The following is a 26,322-nucleotide window of genomic DNA, read 5'->3' as shown; positions in this document are numbered from 1 at the left end:
TTACAGCAGCTGTCTTATCTTGTTTACTCTTTTTGAACTCTTTGATGTGTGCATTAGATTATTGTCATACTAAAAGACCCAACAAATGTTTAATTTCCCAACTGGGCTTGCCTTTGCGTTTGACCCAAACATTTCGCAGATAAGATGCCCATTTTGGGCTCATGTCTATTAAAGGTGGCTGTAAACACTCATACCACAATCAGAAGGTTGGAGATTCGATTCCTGGTTTGTCCAGACACACGCTGAAATGTCCTTGAGCAAGATGTTGAATCCCATGTTTCATCAGAGTATGAAAGTGCATGATAAATAAAAACCACTATATATCTAGGTAAAGCTGTATGTGAGTATAGAGGGCCAAAACTGCCAAAGATCCCATGTAAATACAGAAATATGACAAATGGCTCAAAAACAAATTAATATGCCAGTAAATTATACACACACACACACACCCACACACACACACACACACACACACACACACACACACACACACGCACACACACACAAAATAAAAAGAAAGATAAAAGTAAATAAATTGAAATATCAACACAAAGTTAAATATTAACATAATAAATTTGTGTTATATTTTATAGTTTTTTATGGATAAACAATTTTAAATCTTTTTGTATAATTCATTTGCATATCAATTTGTTTATTGAGCCGTTTTTATATTTCTGTACTTATTTTTAATTTGGGCAGTTTTGGTCCTCCATATATGAGTAGATAACTTAGTGTAGTGTAAAAAAGTGCTTGCAGTGGCCAACCAGATTAGAACAGTGCTAATACATACGGATCATTTCCCTCTAAATTAATAGCAGCAAGACCTGGAAGGTGGACAAATGTCATGTATGTTTGAATCTTTTTATATGTCAGAGCTTCCTGCATGTTATAGATCATTGTTGCTGTTCCATTTGTTTATAAAAACCTAAATTAAGCACTTACAGTTTGCTCAAGAATTCAATTAGTAAGTCTGACTAGTACTCTTATTACTTTGAAATGTCAAGGAAATGTATTCATTTACCAATTTACCTGTCCCTAATGTTCAATAACAATAAACACACCAACTTGGGAATTTTACAAACCTCTACAACTAAAATTGCAGATATCGCCAGCCACTCAACTTATTAACTTTTCCCCCAATCAGGACAGGTTAAGCTGTTTTAATTTTCCAAATAACTGTGAGATTTAGACAAATTGTTAATATGCCAAAGTAACAGTTGTATATGTAACTTACAGGAGACATATAAGATGTATAAAGAAAATTTAACTTTTGCCACGTTTAGCTAGCCATCCCATCTAATTCACCAATTAGCATTAGAATATAACTAAATTTGGCTCTTTTGACTCAGCTATGGTTGGTAGTGAATGGAAAATATGCTTTTAGTTTATTAGCATAAAAACATTTAGCAGCAAAATCCAAAATAAAAACAGCATGCTATGCTCACTAGCGGGTGATCTTAATGGCACTTTCAGCTGTCAGCTTTTCTCTGCCACACATTTAAACAATGAATAAGACAGCATATAAGAATATATACAGTATATATATAAAACTTAAAATCAAGTATGTTGGTGTAGGCTAAAGTTTATTTTTCTTTTTTGCTAAGCATCATTTGCTAATGTTGGACACGAACCCAGGCAACAACAACAATTATCTAAGTAAAGACTGTAGTAAAAATGGAAAAGTGTAAAGCTACATTTTAAAGGTGATGTGCGAAGGTTAAACATTTATGTAAGCATATTTTTACATTTATGATATAGCAAATAGGCTTCACTACTTTATGCAACAGATACACCCCTGAAAACACAGACACACACACATTAAAGATACTATGGACATATTCTATCATAATGACATTATGTGATATGGACTACAGATGCATTTAATCTTTGTATATGCATTACCCATAAACCTGATCTCCCATGACTAATTATGATTATTGATTTATTTAGTCCCCTTTCTAGATCCAAAACACATTCATTCATTCATTCATTCATTCATTCATTCATTCATTCATTCTTTCACTAATAAGGAACAGTTGAGCTGATATTTCTTACATTACCATTAAATTAATCTCAATTACCTTTTCTTTTTTAAACCAAGCAGCCAAGTCAGTTGCTAATCTAATCACTAATTTTAAGTTGCATTCTCCTCTCCCTATTCCTCCTCCTGAAGCCAGTCTTTGTTTTGATGGCTAACGGACGCTTGATCAGCTTGTTTAGTCTGACAAAACCGACATTTCCAACCCTCAGCATTTCCATGTATAACCTTTCAAACTCACTTCCACCCTGGCATGCCATTGCCACATAAAAGCATTCAGCTGCTTGACCCAGTCTCTATATTTCTTTGAGTTTAGCATCTTGCCATGGCACAAATCATATCAGGGTAGGATCATGTCACATACCAGCACACAACAGCAATGAGGGATTCTGTCCTGACTCATGGGACTAACTTGGGCAATACTAAGGTACAGAACACTGGAGATATAATGTGTAATTTAAAAACTTGCTTTTGTAGATCTTCTTAACAAAACTAGAAAATGCTATATTGGCAAATATGGTGGATGTATCAGAAAAATTGTTAAATTGGGGGTTGTTTCTACTTTGGAACTTTAGCAGTTGTTGAATAACAGACAAGGAGTAAATGTCTTAGATAAAGGTACAGTATGTAGATGACAGTGTGTAACATATGTATACTTTAACCTTTCAAAGTCTTAGGTTCCACCGTTGCGGTACTTTGACAACAGATGGTGCCAAACTGCTTGTTCTAATTTTGTTCTGCTTCACTCTGTCATGGTTGCAGAAATAATGTCCACAAAATGCACTGTGATTTAATAAAGATTTAGTACATCAGCATCCTTTCAAAGAGATATTCATATTCATTCTGAAAGGGCTTTTTTTCTTTTTTTAGGCAAGCTTGGATTTTTTTTTTAATTTGTGCTATGTGTCATCTTCATTTATTGTTCACCAGTATCACATGTATTACACATCTAAATAAATCTCACAAGTGTTCCCTTTACTTTGACTATAAAAATATTCAAATAGAGCAAACTGATTTCTTTATGGGTATGCAGTTTTCATGCAAAGACCTGAAAGATAGGCACAGGGCTGAAAGGGTTAATTTATTGTAACACGTTGGTCAAAGTCAGTTCTCTCTCATCACATAGCCTAGATATATTTTCTGACTACCGATTACATGGCTGAAATAGCTGTAACAACTTTTGCTAAAAGTTAGTATAAAGTATAAAGGATCCAAATGACTAGTTCACACACTGTGGTAATCTTACTTTCCAAATGTCTAACACTGATTTAAGAGCTACAATCCTGCCAAAAAGGCATACTGGGAAACAATGCCTCTTCAGGTCAGCATCTTTTTAAAACTCACCATTCTTCCAATGCTTCAATGGTTTGTAGTGAGACCTGGTTTTGCTACCTCTGCCTGCATTTCCCTCTGGAGGTAACTTCCTACGTTCCACAGTGCTATGGTTAAACACCTCTGTGTTTAACATAGGAACCAACACAGTCCCCTTTTTCTTTGTGCCATCCACATCTTTCACCGACACTGCATCCTCTTTTCTCTCTGATGTTGTCCCCTGGGGGTCAGAAGGCATTGGTGAGGTGATAAATGGCAAGGTGACAGAAGGAGGAATGGTGGTGGTTTTAGGGTTTCCAAAGAACCAACTCCAAAGCTGGGCTCCCACAGGAGAGGAAATGAGGAATAATACCGTAAGAGAGAGGTGAATAACTCCCATCCTCTGTTTGTGATAGTCTGGACTGATGCACTCCAGTCAGTTCATACACATGCAAACATTTAAACAAGAAAAGCACTATTTCCCAGCTGTGACAGGTCCAGAGTCCTGCAGAGTATGGAAGCAGGGAAGAAGATGAAGTGACACAAAAAAATGTTCCCAGAGAAACTGCTTGGCATCTCACTGTCTCTCGCCAGTTTCTTCTCCTTTCTCTTCTCTTATTTCCCTCTTTATAATGACCTTCTTTTCTCCAGCAGTCTTTTGCTCTGTTTGCATCTCCCTATGGTCTCCACCCCCCACACCTCCAATGTCCTCTCCCCCTGTCAATTTAGGGTATTGACTCCATCTCCTCTAGAGGGGGCACTACCACAGCTAACTTGACTGCACACATGCCAAAATGAAAAAAACTCAGGAAACAAAACACGACGTGTTTAAACAAGGCAACAATACTGTGTCAAAATCTATTTATTGGTTGCTAAGCACTAAAATCTGGAGCTCATACAGGTACCACTTTTCTCATTTTTAACCCCAGATTTGGTATGGCTGTTGCAGATTATCTTAATGCAAACTGCATAAAACTCAGTCTAAGCTCCTGACTAATTAGAGCAAGACTGGACACTTTCTCAGCAAAATATTCATATATGACCATTTTTCTGATTGAAATTTAATTGCTAGTTGTTTTTGATGCTTTGATCTAAAGCAGATAATGCAATAAGGAGGCAACAAAAATATCTTTTTTCTTTCTAATAAACAAAACGTTGAATGGAGGCATTTATAAAGTGTGGACCATCTCTCTGCTGCAGCTCACTGATCACGTAGCAAGGACAGGGGCCCCATGTTGCTGATGACAAAGAGATGTCTGTTCTGTTGTGTTGTGCTTTCCTAAATGTTTGGTGAGGTCCAGGATGAGGGCTGGAGCAGTGCTGAAGGTGTCCAGTTGGGCTTGGGATTTACTGTACTTCACACTACATGAAGAAATCTCTGGTTGTAAGATGCTTGAAAATAGAATTCTCCAGCCTGTTCAAAATTAAGATTGTTTATTTATTGTAGTGTTTAACCACAAAGTCCAACATGAACAGATAATTTCTGAGAGGATTTTGATGACAATAGTCGCATAAACAAAGTCTGCATGGGGGAAGCATTACATTGCGTCATCCCTTCATATGCATATATATATATATATATATATATATATATATATATGCATTTCTGGCAGCGTAGTAAGCAGGTATAACCTTAAAAACCAAAGAAGCTCAATAAATTATTTAAATGATTTTAAACATAATTTAAATACACACATATGATACCCAACATGACTTCTGAAGGGTTGTTTCCATTAAACAATCAAAGTGCATCACACCACGTCCAGTGCTTCAAATTAAGTAGCTGATGTGGGTTTATTTTCTCCCCCCAAGAAGAGAAGCTTGATTAATGAGAAAAGAAGTGCAGGGGGGTGAAAATGTGTTGGGGAGTTTAGAAAGACAGTTATGAGCATTACCAAAACCCAAGCACACATTAAATGAGTCACATGTGTACTCTCTAATCCAAACCTTTCCACCCTATTACCAACCACTTCTCCTCCGGTTTTTTAGGGCTGTAAGAAGCACTTCAAATTAGTCATTTGCTTGTTAACATGAAACAGACAGTAACTAAGTAAATCTCTGACAGATTAAAAGGGGGTAAAAAGAATAATCCCTTTAGGCTGAAGCTATCTGTTTAACTGGTTAATAAAGTTTACACACACACACACACACACACACACACACACACACACACACACACACACACACACATATATATATATATATATATATATATATATATATATATATATATTCAACTACAGAAACTTTGGTGGTGTATCTACCAATCAGCAAACTGTACTATAACTTTCTCAAATAGACTTATTACTGTAGTCTGGTGACATGCAAGTGCTGTTCACTGGGTTTATCAGAACTTTTTAGCCAAAAAACCTGCCTGTTGATGCTAAAAAAAATGGAGTTGATGAGGGAGATAAGACTGGAATATGATAGTCTGCAGAAATACAGTCTGCAAGAGTCTTAAATACTCTTTGAGGTGAGAGTTATTACTATAACTGACCATAATACATGAAAATGTAATATTACTCGAAAAAAATGAAAAAAGAACCAAATTGAGAACAAGTAGAATCTTTTCAGACCACTTCTGTCAAAACATGCTGACATCTCAGTGTGTTAAATAAAACAAGCTTTAATAGAAAGTAAGTGTTCACAGACTACATATGTGAAACAAATTTTGTCAGGAATCTTTTCATCAGCACTTCAGCTGCTGTCTCTAAGCAGCTGTCAGGGCACAAGTGCATTAAATTTGCCACAGAAACAGAAAAAGCTCACCAAGCTTTGACCTTTTAACCATGACAACTGTCTGAAGGGTATAAATGAAATATAAGGCTGTAAAAGATTGTTAACATGACTACAATTGTGAAGTATGGTGTCATCTAGAAACAAAAAGAAAGTGGCCACATTCCTGTGCAATGCAAAGCTCCCTCATTCATACCAGTATTTCAGACCCTCTTTTTTTCATACATGGTGACCCTATTAAAGGCCTCTGGATTCCAGAAGGAGTAACCCCTTCACCCTTCACCTCTCGTTCTCTTCCTGCCCTACCTAGCAACCCCCTAACAATAAAGTCTAATTGGCTTACTGTCAAAGCGAATCCCACGTTGGATGATAGAAATTTATTCAGTGAAAAAAACAATTCAATTTAACACAGCAGAAAGAATGGAAGTCACAAGATCAGGAGATGTCTCTGGAAGGAATTATGTCTCAAAGTGTAGCACTTGTGTGTGTTTATCACAACCAAAATATTTTGGTTTTAAACTTAAATACATCTCGTTTTATTTAGTAAAGCCCCTTAAAATGTTACATTGGTTAACCATGTAAGACAAGTAGAAAGTTGATGTGTCAGCCTATTTGTAATATTACAAATAAATTCAACAATGATATCTCACTAAAACATGGCAGAGTAAAATACTTGAAGTACCTTGATAAAACACACACTAACTCTGCCACCATCTTGTGGTTAAAAACAGTGAAACACAGACTACAGACAAAAAGTCTATGAAAGATCATGAAATATTACATTCTATAGTAGGTTATTATAAAAAAAAATGCTGCTAAATAAGTAAATAAATAAAGAAATAAATGCATAAATAAATTATACATACACTTATACATACTACAAATTCGTCTAAATTCTACAAAAAAAACCCCAAAAAAAACAAAAAGCAAGAACAAAACTGCAGAGATTCCCAGTTCACACACACCTGAATTTAATTACGTGGATCTAACAGCATGTTGTCAAGTTCTGCACAATGACCCATTAATCTGAGTCAGGTGTGTTGAAACTTCTCAAACCTGCAGGAGAGTGGCCCTCAAGGACCAGAGTTTGAGATCCCTGGCGTAAATCATACATGCTACCACTCGGGTGTGACACCATGACGCCATACACTAAGACCCAAAATCAGGCTGGGACTCAGAATGTGTTTGAATTAGTAAGCAGTAGCCTGAGAGGTTTAATGAAAGTTAGGGGTGAAGGGTACAAACAAGTCCACGTTCAGGACTTTGTCTGAGATGAAAAAGTTGTGAATAAATTCCTTCAAAAGGATATTTGACATGATTTAACTGATGAAGATCCTCTTTGGCTCATGTCCACACTTATAAAATAATTCAATTCCAAAAAGCAGAACTATTGAAATATGAATAACTAAGGCAGATAAAATGAATAAATAAACATAAAAGCCACACATTAAAGTAAATTTTTTGTGTGTTTATAATTCCTACATGTGTTCTTGGCTTTGTGTGTTTGAATGTACAAGTATTTCCAATTAGAGCGAAAGAGGTCCTGGCTCACTGACCAGAGTTTTTGTGCCAAAGCAACAAAAGAACTAAATTTGTAGACACTACAGATGCAAACAATAATTTCTTTATTTATTAAAGAACTCAGTTATTATTTAAACACTTTTTGTTTTATTTTTTCTAGTGAGGCTGCTCCAGAATTACTTAAACACTCAACCAGAAACATTTTAAACAGCTCTTTCTGTGTTAAAAAAAACCCCAATGAATTATGATCAGTGTGTTTTTTCTTTACCTAGTAAGTTTGACTTAACTAACCCCAAAGCTGCCCACTGGACAGACTGCCAAGATCAACAGAGAGGACCTGTTCTCAAGTACAGGAATACCATGCATAGACATTTTCTGACTCTCAAGCACATAAACACACGGTAGCCAACAGTCAATGAAGCCTGTGTTGCTAAAATGATTGGTTTTTTTTTCATCCCCCTTCCCCACCTTCCATCCATCCCTCCTCTTCCGCTCTGCCTACGAACTGTTTTCATTTCATACTTGTAGACTTTTCATTCGGGAAATGTTCTGAATGAGTGGCCAAGAAAGGCTGCACAAACATTAAAAACTATTATTGTCACCATGCTGCGAGGTATTACCTCAGTGACTTACAGGGCTAAACACTGCAAATCTAGATGTGATCCGTGACTTGAAAACAAATGAACATAATAAAAAAAGTTAAGGAGGAAACAAAGTAAAAATGGCCTTTTCAACCTATTGGAAAAGGTTTTGGATTTAACATGTTTTTCATTTCTTCCTAATCCCTTTTCGGACATGAAAATTGCTTGTTTTTTTCTTTATTTAGGGATCTGTTTATTTTTGTTCGTCTCTTTTGTTGCTTTATCTGATTAATAGTTTTTAACTTCTTGTTCAAAATAAAGTCATTTATTTGGTGACCAAGTTTATAGAGATTTACAGCTTGTGTAGATATTCTAAATCTCTTAAGCTCTAAAGTTGCCAGCCTGTAATTTTCATCTTCATCACTAGGGGGCAGCATCACTTTCTGGCTGTGGTTCTGCCACTGTTAAGGTTCAGTGGTGATTGTTTCAGAGGGTCAACGTCTGTCCGTTTGATCAAATCTCCTTTGTGTCCGGGACGGCAGGTGGGAGACGAAGAATGCCTGGAATGGGTGAGTTGATGGTAGATGTGCACGTGCATAGACATACGCAGTGACTAAATTAAACACACACATATGGAAACGTTCTCACACTCTTTGAACCCCCAGCTCAAGCAGTGAAGACAAAGGACTACCTGCAGGCAAAAGGGGCAATGTAGCCTGGGAGTGGATTAAAATCTATCAGTCTCTATCAGTTGTCTCCTGAATGAGTTCAAACAGCAGGTTATCAGACTGCAGACAGGAGTAATTGTAAATGAAATATCTAAAGGAATCACAGTGATCCCATCATGGTGACAGAATTTCCAATTAGAGCTGTAAGTATTAAAAGATCCAAGATGTGGCCCAGGTGCCAAGTTTTAAAGTATACTTTTAAAATCTTCCAAATTCATCTTGTTAAGTGGGACAAAAGGGAGGATGAGCAGAGCAAAAGAGAGGAGATAAAAGAAGCAGACACTTCCAAACAGATAAGAGAAGAACTGGGCTAGAACTGGGAGTCATGAAAGATAAAAAGAGGAAAAAACAAAGTCAAGACTCATAAAGGTTATCAGTGCAGGAGTCCGACCCTAGGGCAGGATTAGCCCAAACCACTGACCTGCCCACCCAGACACAAACAATCACCAACTACTCCAAAAGCTCCCGATATAAACTTGGTTTCAGCAGTAATGTGTTCTTACTTTAGTTTCTTAAATCTGAATCAGCTTCACGTTAGGATAGAGCCTTGACTGCACCGTGCTTGGTGATAACTTTTAGTGTTGGGTTAATTTTTTTTTATCAAGTAAACAAATTTAGAAATAGACCTGAACTAAATTATGCTGGAATTAAGATAATTTTGGAGAATTCGAGGGGCAAGTGTTCACATAATTATAAGTCATGGGACCAAGATAACATCAGACAGAGACACTGACTACACACATCAGGAATGTTGTTTAGGGAGATTTTTCATGTAAATGAATTTCCTCTCTGTTTACATGATTTGTAATAAATTTAGCTAAGATGTCAGATTGCTAGCTTTGCATGTTGTGAGCTGCTTTACAGAATCATCTTTCACCAAGAATTCCTGTCATATGAGATTTGTTAGGTTTGTCATAGACGAGCTAGTTAGCTTGTTTGTTGTTTGCCATATGAAATCTATCAGTCAATAGTCTACAGCTTTATGCTCTCATGTATCACTATGGGTAAGTTTTCACATCACCCCCTGAATGATAGACAGTAAACCATTATTGGTTTCAGCTGGTCTCAGGGAAAGGACAAAAAGTTGCAATATCATAATTCTGATTTGACACATAAAGCCTTATCATGTGCATAAAGGTACAAAACATTCATTCTTCTATTAGTGCTGGTTTGGTCTCCCGTTACTTAAAATGATCTTGTCTGAGGTTCTGCCTTGTTGTTGGCAAGTGTTCTCTCAAAGGAAATAATTAGTTTTCTTTGGTGTTAGCTGAGAATTGTTGCAGTGTAATGAAAGGACTGTTCCAGTATATCCATTCATTCATTTACGCTAAGCAATGCTGTGTGAAGTATTTATGAATATTCAGTATCTTAGCTGCAGTATACTGCAGTCAGAGCTTTCTCATTTGGGGAATCAGGGAGGAATTACAATGAATCACAACCAGTGCTTAAAATAGGGCCATCAGAACAATACAAAACAAAAACAAAACCTTTATCTCACTTTTTCATACACACAACACAGACCATGGTGCATCATGGACATTCTACGTGCAATGTAGTGACAATCTAATGCACAATCTGATGTAAAAGTGAGGCATTAACCACAGTCTACACCCCTCCCAAACTATCAGCAGGGTGCCAGTCAAGCCCGGGTTCACTCACCGCTACTTTTTGAAGCAACTAACTTCAGCAGGGCTGATAACCTTCCACTGATAGCAAACTTAGCTCTACTTTCCACCACTTCTTAAGCCTGTTTCCCCCCTAGGCTGAACTAACTTCTCCTTGTAGTTTGCTAGCTCCTCATTTCATCTGTTCCACATAGCACATGCAAATTAGTGGTACAGTGCCATCCTGCCAGTAATCATGATCAGTAATCATTAAATAATGCTGGCTCTTCTTAACAGTCTATGTAGAAAATACAGGTTATCTGATTTCACCTTTCTCAGACAGAAGGTGGTGCCCAAAGGGGATTTGATACAGAAATCCACAGATGGCAGATTTTGCTAATGATGTGTGTTGCAACATAAACAAAAGTTTCAAGGACTTTTTAATAAGTTTAAAAATGTGGGACTTTAACATAAAGACAAATGATTTTTATTTTAATCAAAACAATGAAAAGTTCTAAAGAAATTGTGCTGAATTAAGCCCTTTATTTATTCTAGCCTTGGCAGATGTATTACCTTTAGGGAAAGTTATGTAATTCCGTTACACACTGTAAAAATAAAACTTAGTAGCTTAATTGTTTACATAATGCCTTCAAAGATACAGACTGACACCACAGATAAACTTCTGACTTTCAACAGACAAACCATAGGCACAACACACAAGTTCCTCTCAGTGGCCCTACAGCATGTTTCAGATAGATGAACTCTTTGTTTGGAGTTGATGGGAGGTCACAAGTGGACATCTGCAGATGGACACTTTCCATTACATCACATATCAGTGGTCACTACACCACCTACGATCTCCCAGCCCCCTGTCATCATCTTACCCTTAGTTCCCCTCTGGAAACATGATCATACAGGGGCAGAAAGATGCAAAGAAAGACAGGCTTCATCAGTATAAAGCTTAGATATGTTTCTTTGTATATTCTTGTTAAAACGAGAGGGACAGCTGGCCATGGGTGAACGATGTGAGAGGAAAGACAGTCAGTCAGACCAAAATAATAATAATAAAAAAAAAAAAACATTTGACACAAAATAAAATCTGATCAAATTTTCAAATGCAAAAGTTCAGACTTGATAAAGAAAAACTGCCACAGCAGCTTTAAAACTATTCTAAGATTTTTCTACTAGTTAGAAGAAAGTCACAATAAACACTGTAAAACTATTTACATCTTATACAGCATTATAGCTCAGGGATCTGGAGTCTGGCAGTGTGTATGTGTGTGTGTGTGTGTGAGTGTATGTGTGTGTTTGTGTGCTTTGTTTGCTCAGCTGCAAGTGTTCTTTTCAGAGCTTCTCACATAAGCTCACTTCCTCCTTCAATACAAATGTTAACTAAATACAAAAGGAATTCTTTAGCACACATGATACTATAGACAGTGTTATCACAATCTTGGCTTAAGGTGTGAATCCCAGTGGGGCTGTAAGTGTGAATAGTGAATATCCACCATTGCCTTCTTATTAGAGCTTCACATGTGCCACTATTTTTGCAGTGAGGCACTTTAGGTCTGCTCCTAACAGACATCTAACAGTACCGCAAATAAAACTAACTTTATGACAAATAATTTTATATTTGAATAAGTCTACTGGAGATGCAGGAGAGCAAATCTCCTCTCTTCAGACCTCTACATCTATAGTGAGAGGACAAATTCAAGCAAAATTAAAACATACTTTACATACTATATATTACACATATATTTACATATCTAATCACATCAGGAACACCGTCCCTGCAAATACACTTGATAACGAAGTTTTTACAAATTTACAAATGGTTCCTAATTTTAATTACTAAATGATCATGTTATGACTTACAGAAAAATATTTAAATACATCAGATTAAATATATTTCAGTAGGACTATATCATCAGCACATTCCACTCTTTGAGTCAAGAATTTCAGTCTTTCAGATCAAAATCTGATTTTCATTTACTCACGAACCAAATCTGAAGCAAACGTTTGACTATCCTAACCAGAAACAAGTTCAGTGCAGGAGATGACGGAGTTTTAAAGGTCCCGATGACGGAGTTTAAAGGCCCCGATAACAGAGTCTTTCCCTCACTCACATCGCAGTTTTCACTAATAATGGGAAACTATTTCTTTTAATGACTGAAGTTGATATGAGTCTCTCACTAAAGAGTTCAAACTGGAAAATAATTCAATTCATTGTGAAAAAATAGTCGGAGCTGAGCTGCAACAAGAAACCAGAGCTGTTGTTTTTCCCACAAGGCTAATACTTTAATGATATTTTTATTCAAATGCTGCATGATTGTAGTTACACAATAGCAACATGTCTGGTCTCTTCTATGTAGTTAGCTAGCTAGCCGTAGCAGGGATGAGTTAGTCCGTGAGTTAAAAGTGATGAGGCATATGACTCAGGACTTACTCATGATGCTTGCGTTTCAAACAATTCATTCAGACTCACACATCAACCGTTTTCATTGTATAGTGTACACAGTAGTGAGAAGAGGAACTAATGAACCGAGTTCTGTTCTAATCGTACTATATTGACCTACTATGGATTGACATAAAGGCAAAAGTATGTCAAAATATAATAACTGCTGGAGAAAAAAAATGCTTCTAGGGTCATGATGCTTCCATGCAAATATTTAAAAAGTGAGAACCAACAAGCACATCTGCTATTACCATGGTCGCATCTTATCTTATCTTATCTTATCTTATCTTATCTTATCTTATCTTGATTTATCTTATCTTATCTTATCTTATCTTATCTTATCTTATCTTATCTTGATTTATCTTATCTTATCTTATCTTATCTTATCTTATCTTATCTTGATTTATCTTATCTTATCTTATCTTATCTTATCTTATCTTATCTTATCTTATCTTATCTTATCTTATCTTATCTTGATTTATCTTAATAGGCTTAATAGGTGTTGAGGGAAATAGTGTTTAAGTGGAATGAAAGGCAACCTTCAGAGAAATGTGACAGGAAAATATTATCTCATTTTTGCTCCAGTCCCTCTGGCAGAAGACCATTCATTGACCCACCCACAGAAATGGCACCACAAAAATCACTGCATTGTTCAAAGCTGGAGGAGTACAATGCACTCTAGATCTTTTTTGTCTGTTGACAAAGATAAGCACAGGTCATTGAAGTTACTCAGCCTTTATGAAATGTGTTTACATGACAAAAAAGAGCCATGTTATAAGATAATTTTTTCAGGATGCTTTTTCATGCAAACGCTACATACTTTTTCTAATCCTACACTCAGATTGTTCATTTAAAGTAAAGAAATTGAATTACATTTAGTCCACCAATAACTGGGCTGTAAAAATGCATGTAAACATGTTAGGGCTCATTTATGCTCAATGTTAAATACACATCCTCATTAGCCTTATGCCTGTCTTCTCCATTTATTACTTGCGTATTTCAATCCATTTTCAGTGAGTTTGCAGATGTGTACCCGGATGTACGAAACAGAGCAGTGCCACTGGAAACTGTAGGAGCAGTGTTGTGCAGTATAGCTCACATGTGACCAGTGAAAGAAACAAAGAGGTAGAAGAAGAAGCCACACTGTATTTAATAGCCACACGAACCAACAGCGGTTACTGTGCTGCCTCTACTTATGTCTCTTTCTGAGAATGTACATTATCATGGTCTCCTCCACCGTCATCTTGTTAGCTATTGTCTGAAACTGATGTCGAAACTAGGAAGTTAACTTTGAATTCTGCGCTGCCCTCTGGTGGATGCATTGCCTAACAACTATGCCAAAGTAAGGGCTGGGATATACTTGATGTATACACAAACATGCACATCAACGTTCTGCACCGACTGTGTGTATACCTGCAGTCACAAATTATTGTCACAAAATTCTGGTTGGAGATGGGACTTTTATGAATAATAAGCTCAGTTCACTGCTATAAGTCGTTCCGCTGACATACATCCAGTTTTAAGATTCTTTGTGAACTTTAGACAGAACTAGTTCAACATTAAAATGCAACTGACATAAAGCTGGACCACTCTTCTGCCCTCAGCTAAATGTGGTTATACAGCCTATGCAGAGAGCTAAACACACATGGTTCCAGTAACCACTCAGGAGACGAGCTGTCTTCTTCTTAGCTTTTACTGTTGAACCACGTTACTTTCTTCAGTTTTGTAGAACTGCAATACATTCTGTCACTATACAAGTGCATAAAGAAAGGCATCAAATATAAAGACCATGTAAGAGGTAGATCCAAAATCATGTTAGCAACAGGAAGACATAACATTTCCCCAAGGAGAAAGCAAATGCTAACATACAGCATGCTAACCGAAACCACAGGATAATAGTTAGCCTTCATCAATTAAGTAAAACCATATTTACGATGGTCACTTCACTATGTTGACCTAACACACACTAACAATCGGACAAACTTACACACTATGCTTTTTCTTTTGGCAGCGAGGACTGACAGAGAACGACACATAAATCTGCTCACTCTGTGAGCTTGGGAAAAAATACCCCTTTTAACCATACGCGGTTTAGCTGCTGCTTATGTTTAACAGCCAGTAGGAGGAAGTGTTAAACCATCAAACAGATTAAATCTATTATGTTACTTGAAAAAACACATGCTCAATGTGATGGCTTTCAACTCTACTTTAGTTACCTTAAATTGCTAAATACAATGACAGAACATGTCTGAGGGCAGAACAACCACCATGAAGAGAACAGCCAACAATTTTACCCAAAGGCTGTATAACATTTTCCCTAAAAGCCTTCATTATACTGGATGTCCAAACCATATGATAAAATACCCTGTTCATATTTGCAGTGCCAACTTATATCTGAATCATTTATACTCATCTTATGCAATCGAACGGGAGAAAAGTATATTCTATATCAGTTCTCCAGACATAATACCATTTTCCTTTTTTTAAAGGGCTTTTCTTGATCAGTTTTCCAGCTCCTATGATCCGCATTCTAAATTTTTAATGATATATTGTTTGATTTATATAGCTTTTATGCTATTTTGGATTTCTTATTGCCAATTGCTTTTATTTTTGACTCATTGTTTAAAAATTTAGTTATGAATACATAGTCTCCATAGTATTTACTCAGTTGTGATCGTATTTGCACATATTTCAAGAAATCCTTGTCTTTGATGTCATATTCAGCCTGGGTGAAGGACCTTAGTTCTTCATCATGTGGATTTCTCACATTTTCTAAATTTATAATTACTTTGGATTTCCAGGTGTTATTGGTAAGTGGTTTACCCTTACAAATATATGATTATCCCATAGTGGTACACTAGAAGAATTAAAACACTGAGCTCACTCTGATTTTTAAAAAGCAGAGTTATGGAACAAGAAAATTTAACCAGTGAGTTAGTGAGAGATTTGCAAAGAGACGTATACCACAAACTCTGCAATGAGTTTATCTTAGACATATCTAAAGCTTCCTGTTCCATACTTTCCCATCTAGTAACTCTTAATGTGAAACTGTAAGATCATTTCTATACCTTGTGTTAAATGCAATATAATATTTGTACAAATAATTACAACCTAGCCCATCTTTTTCCCTGTCTACACATGAATCCTTGCATCTAACCGGTTTCTTGTTATTCCATACTAATTTTCTTAATATATCAACCTCTTTAAAAAAGCTTTTGTCAAATGGAATAGGAAAAGCTGACATGGGAAAAGTTATTCTGGGAAGGATAATCATCTTTAAACCATCTTTTCTGCATGAAATAGACAATGGGAGTGATTTCCAGCTTTTAATGTTGTCTTGTTAATAAAGTTTTTCAAATTAAAAGCAGCAGTTTCAGTGTCACACCAAGGTAATGCATTTCTTCAGGTGACCATTTGAAAGGTAGATTAATTATTAGTTCCTAAAAATAAATGGCATGTCAAGGGAACATAAAAGCAAGTTTAGACATGTCCTTAACTGAACACCAAAATATTTGTTATAAATGATAAATTTATCTAATAAGAAAGAAGGGCAGGCAAACTAGTTACAGTATTCAAAATATTCTGCATGTTCTTGAGTGTTTCCTGCAGTAAAGTTGCATGTTAGACTCTCACAGCTGTTAACTGTGCACACAGACAGAACTTTTAACCCTTGCCACAACTTCAGGGTTCAGAGTCGCTAAGTCCGAAAGACTTTCTTTGTATGCTTCATGCCCCAAAGCTTAGATAACATGGAAAAGATGCACAATGAACATGATTCAGAGCTATTTTGTTAAAACAGAAGCCATGGAAACCATGTACATAAACAACAACATTTGACATTTTAGTGTTGCTCTTGAGAAACTATTGTATTAAAGTTGAAAATGAAAGTTTTTATCTCAAAATAATTGCTAGGTTAGTCTAAAAAATTCATTTTCCGCCTTCATTTTGAACTCAATCAGACTATTTTCCTCTAAATGTTAACAGCTACCAAAGTATGAGAACTGCATCATTTCCATGAGGACAACATCATGGAAAGTATGAAAGGAAGACCATTTTCAACGGAAAATCATCCATTCTAATGTTCAACTTTCCAATGAGGGACTTTTTCCCCCACTGAAATCCCATAGAGCTAAACGTTACTCGCATACAGCAATGACACCTTTTACAGTTGGCCCATTGTGCCCAGCTGTATAAAAGCCAAAGTAACTCTGGATGAATGAGCACATTCCAGACAGGACGCCGTTGCAGTGTGGGTGTTTAGACCTCTAATATACTGAAGACATTTAGGTACATTGCTTTTTTATGCAACATGCTTACCTGGCAGGTTACAGAGCCATAAAACACTAAAGGGAGCACGGAGGGAGTTTTTTTCCAGTAACATCAGAGACCAAATCAGGTCAGGAGTGGTACACAGAGGCCAACAGGAGAACCTGTGTCTCAAACCGAAGAGGTACTAATGAAGTTTTCAACTGTTACAAGAGTTAAATATTCAGCAGTAAAATAACTTGGTTATACTGTACAGAGGAAACTCATCAAAAAATATAAAAGACTCCTACTGGGCTCACCTTACGATCATTTATATTTGCTAAGCATGCAATCCTTTCAGAGCAACTCATCCAAGGATAAATAGAAAGTGAAGGTTACTTGAGCCAGAAATAAGTGTTTTCCTCTTTGGTTGGGTCAAGAATGAAGCCAGAAGTGTAGAAAAGTCTGTTTACAGCTGAAGTTGCAGTATATCTTGAATTATAGCTAGCAATAACATGTACCCATCAAACAGGGTCTAAATTCAGTGCAGAACATCTAAATCCATCCACATTCATGTTATGAAAAGACTGTGTAGGCTGTCACCAAGCACTTTCCCAGAGAAAACTGGTAGGTTTTTCTTTATGGAAAATCCCCCGAGGTGATTCTTTTTGTTGATAAGCGCTATAGAAATTAAGAGAAAATAAATTAATTTACCCAACTATGCCATTTCCAACTTTGAGAGTCATTCAAAAAACTGAAAAAGTAAAAAAAAAGAAAAAGATCTTTTCTGGTGTAACCTTTCAACTCTCAATTCAATATGATACCACTGTCTTACCAAACAACAAACACTGAGGTCAGCTGGGTGATAAAAGTACCTTCTTTTTATCTGGTCACTTTGTCGTTAAATCTCAAGTTAATTTGGGATGGAAAATATGGTGAGAACCTAAAGACTGGATGCCAGATGAAAAGATGGAGCCTCATTCATTCAAACGAAAGCCACTAGTGGAACAAATAAACTTTATTCTATACCCAGCAGATCAATTTTCTTTAAGATGGTGCAGCTTTTATTCATGACTTGACTACGAGACAGAGTAAGTAATGAATGAAAGTTAAGTTTCTAGGAATTATCCCAAACTTGTCTTGAACTCAAGAGTGATGAGGACCCTGCTATCTGCTCATAAAGAGGGGTGTATGGGTCTACAAGTTTTAACATTAAAAATTTGATAGTATTCCAACTCCTGGATTTAATTAAACATGTGCATGTTAGCTTAATACAAATATAACATGTCTAATTATCAATGAAGATTTGATGCACCATCAAATCTAACATCTGCAAATCATGTGGATTTTTTGTGAAAAGGGGAAAATTGGGCAAAAGTTGATAAAAGCTTTGATTAGGCACAACACTGAACAGTCTCTCTATGAGACATCATTAGGAATCCATCTAGTAACTGCAAGATTAACGACATGCGAGATAAAGGCACACATACTGAAAGCTTTTTCAATTTAGCCACAACTCAGCAAGGTGACTTATAGACTTAATTACAGAGTGAGTTACAAGTTTGTTGACATGATACCATGCAAATGTTAGAGTTAAAGATACAAAAAATAACGTTTTACTCTCAATCGTTTGCCAGACTTGTCAAGGTGAACATTTTCCCCACGCTTAGTTTCTTTAGTCATGTTTGAAAAATAAACATAATATTCTAAAGTACTAATTAATCTGGGCTAGTTTAATGTTTTTAAGAGGACCACACAACTCCACACAGCAGCACGGCTAAAAAGATGAGCTACAAGCTGTCAGTAAAACGGATCAATCACTTCTCGCTACATCCACGAGCTGTTTACAGCCATTAAACGCTTCTTTCTATCAAGAAAAAGTGATCAGTGCCTTTTCTTGTTGCCCCAACTGCAGCAACCTCAGTGGAAATTATAGCCACATGGAGCTTTCAGATATCTTGTTGACTCTTTTGAAGCATGTATGGACTCACTGACATGAAAGAAAATTAATTGAAATGAAAAATTTAAAAAATACTTTATCAACCCCCTAAACGGATATCAGAAGATTTTGAAAAAAACATAGAACTCCTATTACCACTGATGCAGATCACTGAAGAATAAATATTACAGAAAAATGTAGTTAAAGTAAGAAAATGATTCATATTTTAACTGAACACTAAAATATGATTATCAGCCATAAGATGGGAAATGATTTTCTGAATGTTTTTCATGAAGAAGTAGACTGTATAAAATATATATGACACTGCAGTCTGAAGGAACAGAAACTAAACTGATGATGTTGCACCACTTAAGCTGTTTTCAGCTCAAGTGGTTTGCTAAAGGGTACACTGGCAGCTATAGTTACCCCACTTTGTAGTTTCACCACATGATTACCAAGTCACAAGGTAGCCTCTAGGTAGTTTGGAAGCCTTTGGCAGATCAGACCTTAATGGGTTGTCTTGTCTTTGTTTTGTTTGCTCAGGAGATAGAGCACGATTTCCATGCCCTAATTCATGAGCATGTGGAACATTCTTTCTGACATTGCTGTCGTCATCGATTGTCAGAGTTAGTGGCAAAGAATCAAATCTGTTCTCAGCATCCCATTTCAAAGCTAAGAGTTAACCCCCTCCCAGCTCAAATATCATAAACACACAAACAGCCGGTGCAGTACAGAGGAAACCCCTCACACCATTAACATACAAGCCAAACGCTCCATTTCCCACTCTGGTGCAGTGTTTGACTTGTCTGTCACTTCCAGCTACTTCAGACTGCAGACACTTACAAATAGGATAAAGGGGATTAGAGGAAGGCGGGTCTATTGCCAAACAAACAAACTATCACTCTCCTGCAGAGCTGTATAAGAAGAGCAGGCCTGCAGGGAGTCACTGAATGAAAACAAAAAAAAAAAAGGGACAGGTGTTAAAGTGGAAATGGGGCCGAATCACATTGTGCGTCTTGCAGTGGGTGTAAGAGAGGACAGTCAGTTCATGTCCCAGCTCTTTAGCTGAAAAATGGTAATTTGGTAATAATTATGTTCATTGTCAAGGATTGCTCCATTGTTTTTACAAAGTTCAGTGCTTTATAAATTGAGGTGGAAGTCGCTACCAAAAATGCTACTGAGTTGCATAATGGATCGTATAAAATCCATACAACAGGACTAAAAGTTGGAATAATTCAACTTGTGCTTGTGTTTATTTATTTATTTTTTAAATCAGACAAAAAACAAACAGTAGTGAAAGTGTGGTATTGAGTTACAATGAAATTATCACTTGAGTTATGCTAATCCACACAACTGCTATTATTTCTACAATATTTCTACTATATATATATATATATATATATATATATATATATATATATATATATATATATATATAAGGAGTGAATATCCACTGTTGCCTTCTTATTAAAGCTTATGCCACTTTTTTTGTCGTAAGGCAGTTTAGGTCTGCTCCTAAAAGAAATCGAGCAGTACCGCAAATGAATCTGACTTCAGAACAAATCATTTTATATTTGAAAAAATCAGCTTTAACATCAAATCAATGGCAGCTTTACAGTTAATTTAAACAACAAAATTTAAACATCTCCTGATTTTACAAATATAATCCCACCAGGAACACCATCCCTGAAAATACTCTTGATATTGAAGTTAAGCAATTTCCAAATTGTTCCTGATCTTTATTGTTAAATTATCATGTTATGACTTACAGGAAAATATTTTCCATCTTAAGTTATATTTCAGTGGAACTATATCATCAGCATGAGGAAAGGCAACACTCTTTGAAGCATGTGTTGGGTCAGTGCCCTCCTTTTCACCACTAAGGGAGTTTCTTTACAGAGATGATGTTAAGAAAAAAGCTGCAGCAGCAGGAATCTTACCCCCTATAACCTGCAGGGCAGCGGCTGGCCAGCACAGCAGGGTGAGAAGCAGGGCAGGAGACCACCTGAGGAGACACATCAGGCACACAATGGGAGTTGAGATTGGTGAAGTTCTGGTTGCATTTCAAAACTTTGAAAAGAGTGAAAATTTGATCCTAATATTGAGCTTAATTAGTTTTTAGTGCAATTGTACTGTGTTAGGGAAGACATCAGATCTTTTAGTTAATTATAATCCCCCTTTTCCTCTTTTCAGACTATGTTAATCCAATACAAATAACTGCTTCTTACCCTTGAAACATTTTAGTTAGTGAATAAAAATCCAGCTTTGAAAAGAAACTCCAAGTACATGTGTGTGATGAAACTCCGGCAAACTCCGTGGTCCCTCTGTCCTCCCTCACTGTGCAGACCTGAAGTCACACTGCTGCTCTCTCTCACTCTCCCTCTTCTCCCTCCCTCAGTCGCACAAAGACTCTCAGTTCTGAGCTGAGTGACTCCCTGGATCCACAGAGTTGGGAAATTTGACTCCTTTGAAGGAGAAAAAGACTCCCCCAGTACTCACTCAGTAGACCCTCTCACCTAACCTGCTGCTTAAGGTAATTTCTTTCCATTTAAGATAATATTGAATATATTTTGGCCCATCACCTAGTTTGAATGATCTATTAATGCATCTCCTTAATATCTGAAAACCTTAGAAGCTATATCCAGTTATTTGAAATTAGACTATATTAGATGAGCAACAACTAAACTACATCTTAAAGAACTGAACAACCACATCTTAATCAATTAAGGTTGAGAAAAAGAAAAGAATTTGCATGTGAGGTTTTGCCTGAGGCAAAGATTTGCTGTTGGTCTCCTAATCACCCGCTGCAGTAAGTATGCATCCACCCTGTAATTATCAACCTTCCATTAACCACAGTGCAAACAACAGATTACATGACTTCTTCAACTTTTACAGTTAAACAATCTGCAGTATGTATGATAAAACTGGTCTATCTGTTTATCAGCGGGGGCTGCTTGGTTATGGGGAGAGTCACAAATTAATTTGTCTTTTACTTTGAGCAATAAAGATATTGATTTTTGGCCATCCATCCATCCATCCATCCATCCATCCATCCATCCATCCATCCATCCATCCATCCATCCATCCATCCATCCATCCATCCATCCATCCATCCAGTAGTGCTTATCCAAGGTTGGCTTGCAGGGCAGCAGCTAGAGCAGAGAAGCCCAGACTTCCCTTTCTTCAACCACTTCTTCCACCTCATCTGGAGAAATCTGACTTGAATCTGACCAAGGATCTGACTTGATGTTCTTGTGCGATCATAGTTTGTATGACAGGTGTGGTGGTAATGTATTTAGTTTGAACGACTTTCATGTTGTAAGGAGCTGGAACGAGTGTTCGGTAATGTTCTAAAGAGAAATAAAGTCACCATGGTAATAGGAGTATGAGGTACTTGATTTATTAGGGTAGTTACTACTACTACTACTTTTTGAAATATTACAATCACATGCTTATCTAACAACATAAAGTTAAGTGTATTCATCAACAATGCAATTTAATCCTAACCTGCTCATTCAGTATCTTCAGCTACTCATCTGATCTCATTCTTTGAGCACTTAATGCTGCTGAATCTAGACCTGACCAACTGCAGCAACCCCGATCATAGACTGCCCCCACAGGCTTGTACAGTAGACACTAGGCATGGTGGCTGCATCTCTTCATCTGCCTCTCTTCTTACCCTGATGCTCCCATCACTCTGGAACAGAGTAAATTGAACTCATCAGACCATGTGACTTTCTTCCATTGCTCTAGAGCAGGGCTACTTAATTCGGTCCTACGAGGGCTGCAATCCAGCAGGTTTTCCAAGTATCCCTGCACCAACACACCTGAGTCAAATTAATGAGTCATTGTGTAGAACCTGATTGGCTGTTAGAGCCACCTAATTTGACTCAGGTGTGTTGGTGCAGGGATACTTGGAAAACCTGCTGGATTGCAGCCCTCGTAGGACCGAATTGAGTAGCCCTGCTCTAGAGTTCAATCTTTATGCTCCTACAGAAGTTATGCCTTTTTCTCCTGTTAGCCTCACTGATCAGTGGTTTTCTTATCCCCTGAGTCCCTTAAGTTCCCTTCTCATTGTTCATGTGGAAATGCTCTTACTTTCACTATTAAACAAAGCCAGACTTTATTAATCCCACAACGGGGAAATTTGTGTGCTACTACAGCTCAACTACAGAAAAAACAGAGTAAGAAAAGCAGATTAAGAAAATATAAAATACAAATATTTAATACAAATACAATAAAAAAAACAGAAACAAATTATGTACCACAGTAACTGGTGTTCTATGTACAAAAATACACAGTACTCACTATGGAGGAAGGGTTATGGAAATATACAAATAGGTAATATCTGTCTATATATATATATGGACATATATGGATCTAAATATACACATACACATATACATTTAACTACATATACACATACATATATATTCATAGATATATACATGATACATATACACATAGATACCCATACATACATTATTGTCTTCACACATACGAGGTGCATTAAGTGGTGACAATGTATATATATATATATATTTATATATATATATGTGAGTGTGTGTGAGAGTGAGAGTGTGTGTATGTGTGTGTGTGTATTCAGCCTTTCTTTTTTATGACAGCTTAAGCCAAGTTTCAAGGGTCACTAAGGTCACTGAGTCTGAAAAGTAATTCATGTTTAGATTTTCACAACCCACTATTAGCCAATGCTGGAATGATAATAGCTCAGAGAGAAAGAAAGGACCCTTCACCCCCGCCCTGCCTCCTTTTCCTCTAGCATCCTCTTTGCAGAGTGCATTCCCTTCCTAAGCCTCTTGTGTTTTCTCTCTTTGCTAGATTTAGCTCTCAGATAGGCGTTTTCTTTCAGATAGTGTTATTTATCCAAACCTTCAGTTTACTCAAACGTCAGTTGAGGTTGTGGGAACATCAGATCTGTAAGCAGCGAGAGGTGATTTTTCACACAAAAAATGCTGATTGCTGGGTTAAATAGGCTTTATAGACAGGATATTGAAACACAGATTGTAAATTTGATATGATGTATGATTATATAAGCTCAGCACAGGTTTTATGAGTGATGTTTTGGAGGCTGAGGTTTTATGCATGCAGATGAGATGCAGCATTTTGCGACAGAAATTTGATAAGTTTTTTTGATGATTGTTTTGTCCTTGCATTATGCTCCTGTCAATCCTTTCTTGAGTAATTCCCCCAAAAATCTGTTGGAGTTTTTAACATAGATGACACCATAAAGCTACATGAAGAATTAAACCATAGAACCATTAAAATCTGCAATAATTTGTTTTTTTGTCCTTTTAAATTTAGTAGAACAAACTTGTAATGCAACAAGAGCTTTCACTTTCCTGCACTATTTTTGACTGTCTGAAGGAGTTCTCTCTTTATTTTCCACTAGATTTTCTTTTTCTCTCTAAGAATCGTTTCTAGCCCAGACAACTTTCTTTATTTAATTAGAAGCAATAGGAGAAGATCTCTGGAAGGACTCCAAGGAAGTTGCTGGAGACAGCATTGCTTTGCTCTTCCAGATGCAAGCCTGCAGACCTGCTCGTTTCTAACAACCATTAAATTTTAGCGCTTCTGTTGCAGCCAGTGGACATCCAAACAATATCCTGAATGTCCAGGACAAGATTTACTGTTATATTTGGTAGTAATTATTCAAATCCAAACTCATTTAAAAAGGTTAATACTCATGTTTTTAGCCAATAGACACCCTTTGCTTTCCACATTTATCCATCTGCATGCATATGCGTTAAAAAAAGACACACAAACAACAGATCACATATGGAGACAGGAAAACTTCTAGAAGCAAACTGTCCCCTGCCTCCAAATTCATATAGAAATTACCACAATGCAACCTGAGGTATTGTTCATCCAGTTAGGTTCTCTTAAGATTTGACATCATATGCTAGTTTAACGCTAATTTATATATATATATATATATATATATATATATATATAAAAGCACATTGCATTTTAACATGTATCAGATTTCACCAGTTCAGCTTACAAAAACGGCAACAAGTTTTGGACAGCGAACACTGAAGCTTCCCACATTTGTAAAGATTCAGTAAACCTATCATTTCCCCCTTTTGGTTTTCATGCAGTCTGTGATGTCTTTTTCATATTGGGACATTTGTGGGCTTGTTTTGTTTGTCTTCTTCTTCTTCTTTTTTTTTTTATGAAACCAGGGACCTGTCCAGGGTGTACTCAGCCGCCTGCTGATGTCTGCTGGGAGAGGCTCTAGCTTCTCCAAAACCCTGAATAGCATAAAAAGGGGTATAAAAATGGATGGGTGGGTGTGGAGTGAGACAGACATTGGTATTTGAACAACTATAAAGTGTCAAATTAACTGTGATTCTTACAGAACAACAGCATATACTCGAAACAGAGCAAAGTGTAAGGGTTCCAAGCAGCAGACATGGACATGAGTTGTAACGGAGACTGATCAGAGCACCAGACTGGGTAGGGTTTTTTTCTTTTTTTTATTGTTGGTTTGTGTGTGCTGACCCAGCTAACCACTCTCTGGGACAAACAGGAAGCCATTTATCCAGGGCCAAGTTTCCCGACAGCTTACTTACTGCAGCTCTGTGATTGTCTTTGTTCTTTTGTGAACCAAGAGACAATCATGATTTTAGGATTAAATTGATTTTTGGAGCTCAGAACAGTTATGTAAGAGATGATAACAATAAAACTCTGTCATAATCGTCAGACAGGAATGGAACAATAACAGAAAAACAGAGTATTAACTGATTTTCTTACACGAATAAAAAATAAATTAAACTTATATTAAGTGTGTACGCTGTTCAACTTGGCCCATGCAAAATATGTAAAACAGAGATAGAAGTTTTAAACACTCATGAAATTGAGAATTATTTAAATAAATCATAGTTATCTGCTTCTGACCTTCTGCTCATGCAGATTAATTTCCTTTGCAAGCAAATTATTTGCTTTAAAGTTTTATGCCTTTGGTCTTTTTGGGTTTTTATGTTCTCAAACATCATTAGGGGAGGATCATTCCAATCATTCCCAGTCCGTAGAACATCCAGTACATCTAAAGGTTAGTAAAAGTAGTGGAAGTCTACATTTATGAGAAGTTCACTATGCTGTTATAATGCCAATACACACTAAATATTTATTCTAAATGGTGATAGC

General features: G+C 36.7%; 1 protein-coding gene across 3 annotated transcripts in view; it reads right to left on the bottom strand.

Annotated features, from left to right (window-relative positions):
* col15a1b (collagen, type XV, alpha 1b) overlaps positions 1-21,525 on the bottom strand; it is a 51,606-nt gene extending 30,081 nt beyond the window's left edge. For 2 of the 3 annotated variants that reach the window (XM_041993612.1, XM_041993613.1), the window contains exon 1: positions 3,383-3,851. In XM_041993612.1, the coding sequence (XP_041849546.1) occupies positions 3,383-3,749 (367 nt within the window). In that variant the 5' untranslated portion in view covers positions 3,750-3,851. Of the gene's footprint in view, positions 1-3,382; positions 3,852-21,095; positions 21,161-21,383 lie in introns of those variants that run through there. The other variant, XM_041993614.1, reaches the window with a different exon arrangement.
* Positions 21,526-26,322: the final 4,797 nt, after the last annotated feature.

This window comes from Melanotaenia boesemani, chromosome 8 (genome assembly GCF_017639745.1).
Source record: "Melanotaenia boesemani isolate fMelBoe1 chromosome 8, fMelBoe1.pri, whole genome shotgun sequence".
Classification (NCBI taxonomy): Eukaryota; Metazoa; Chordata; class Actinopteri; order Atheriniformes; family Melanotaeniidae; genus Melanotaenia; species Melanotaenia boesemani.
This window is presented reverse-complemented; position numbering and strand designations above follow the sequence as displayed.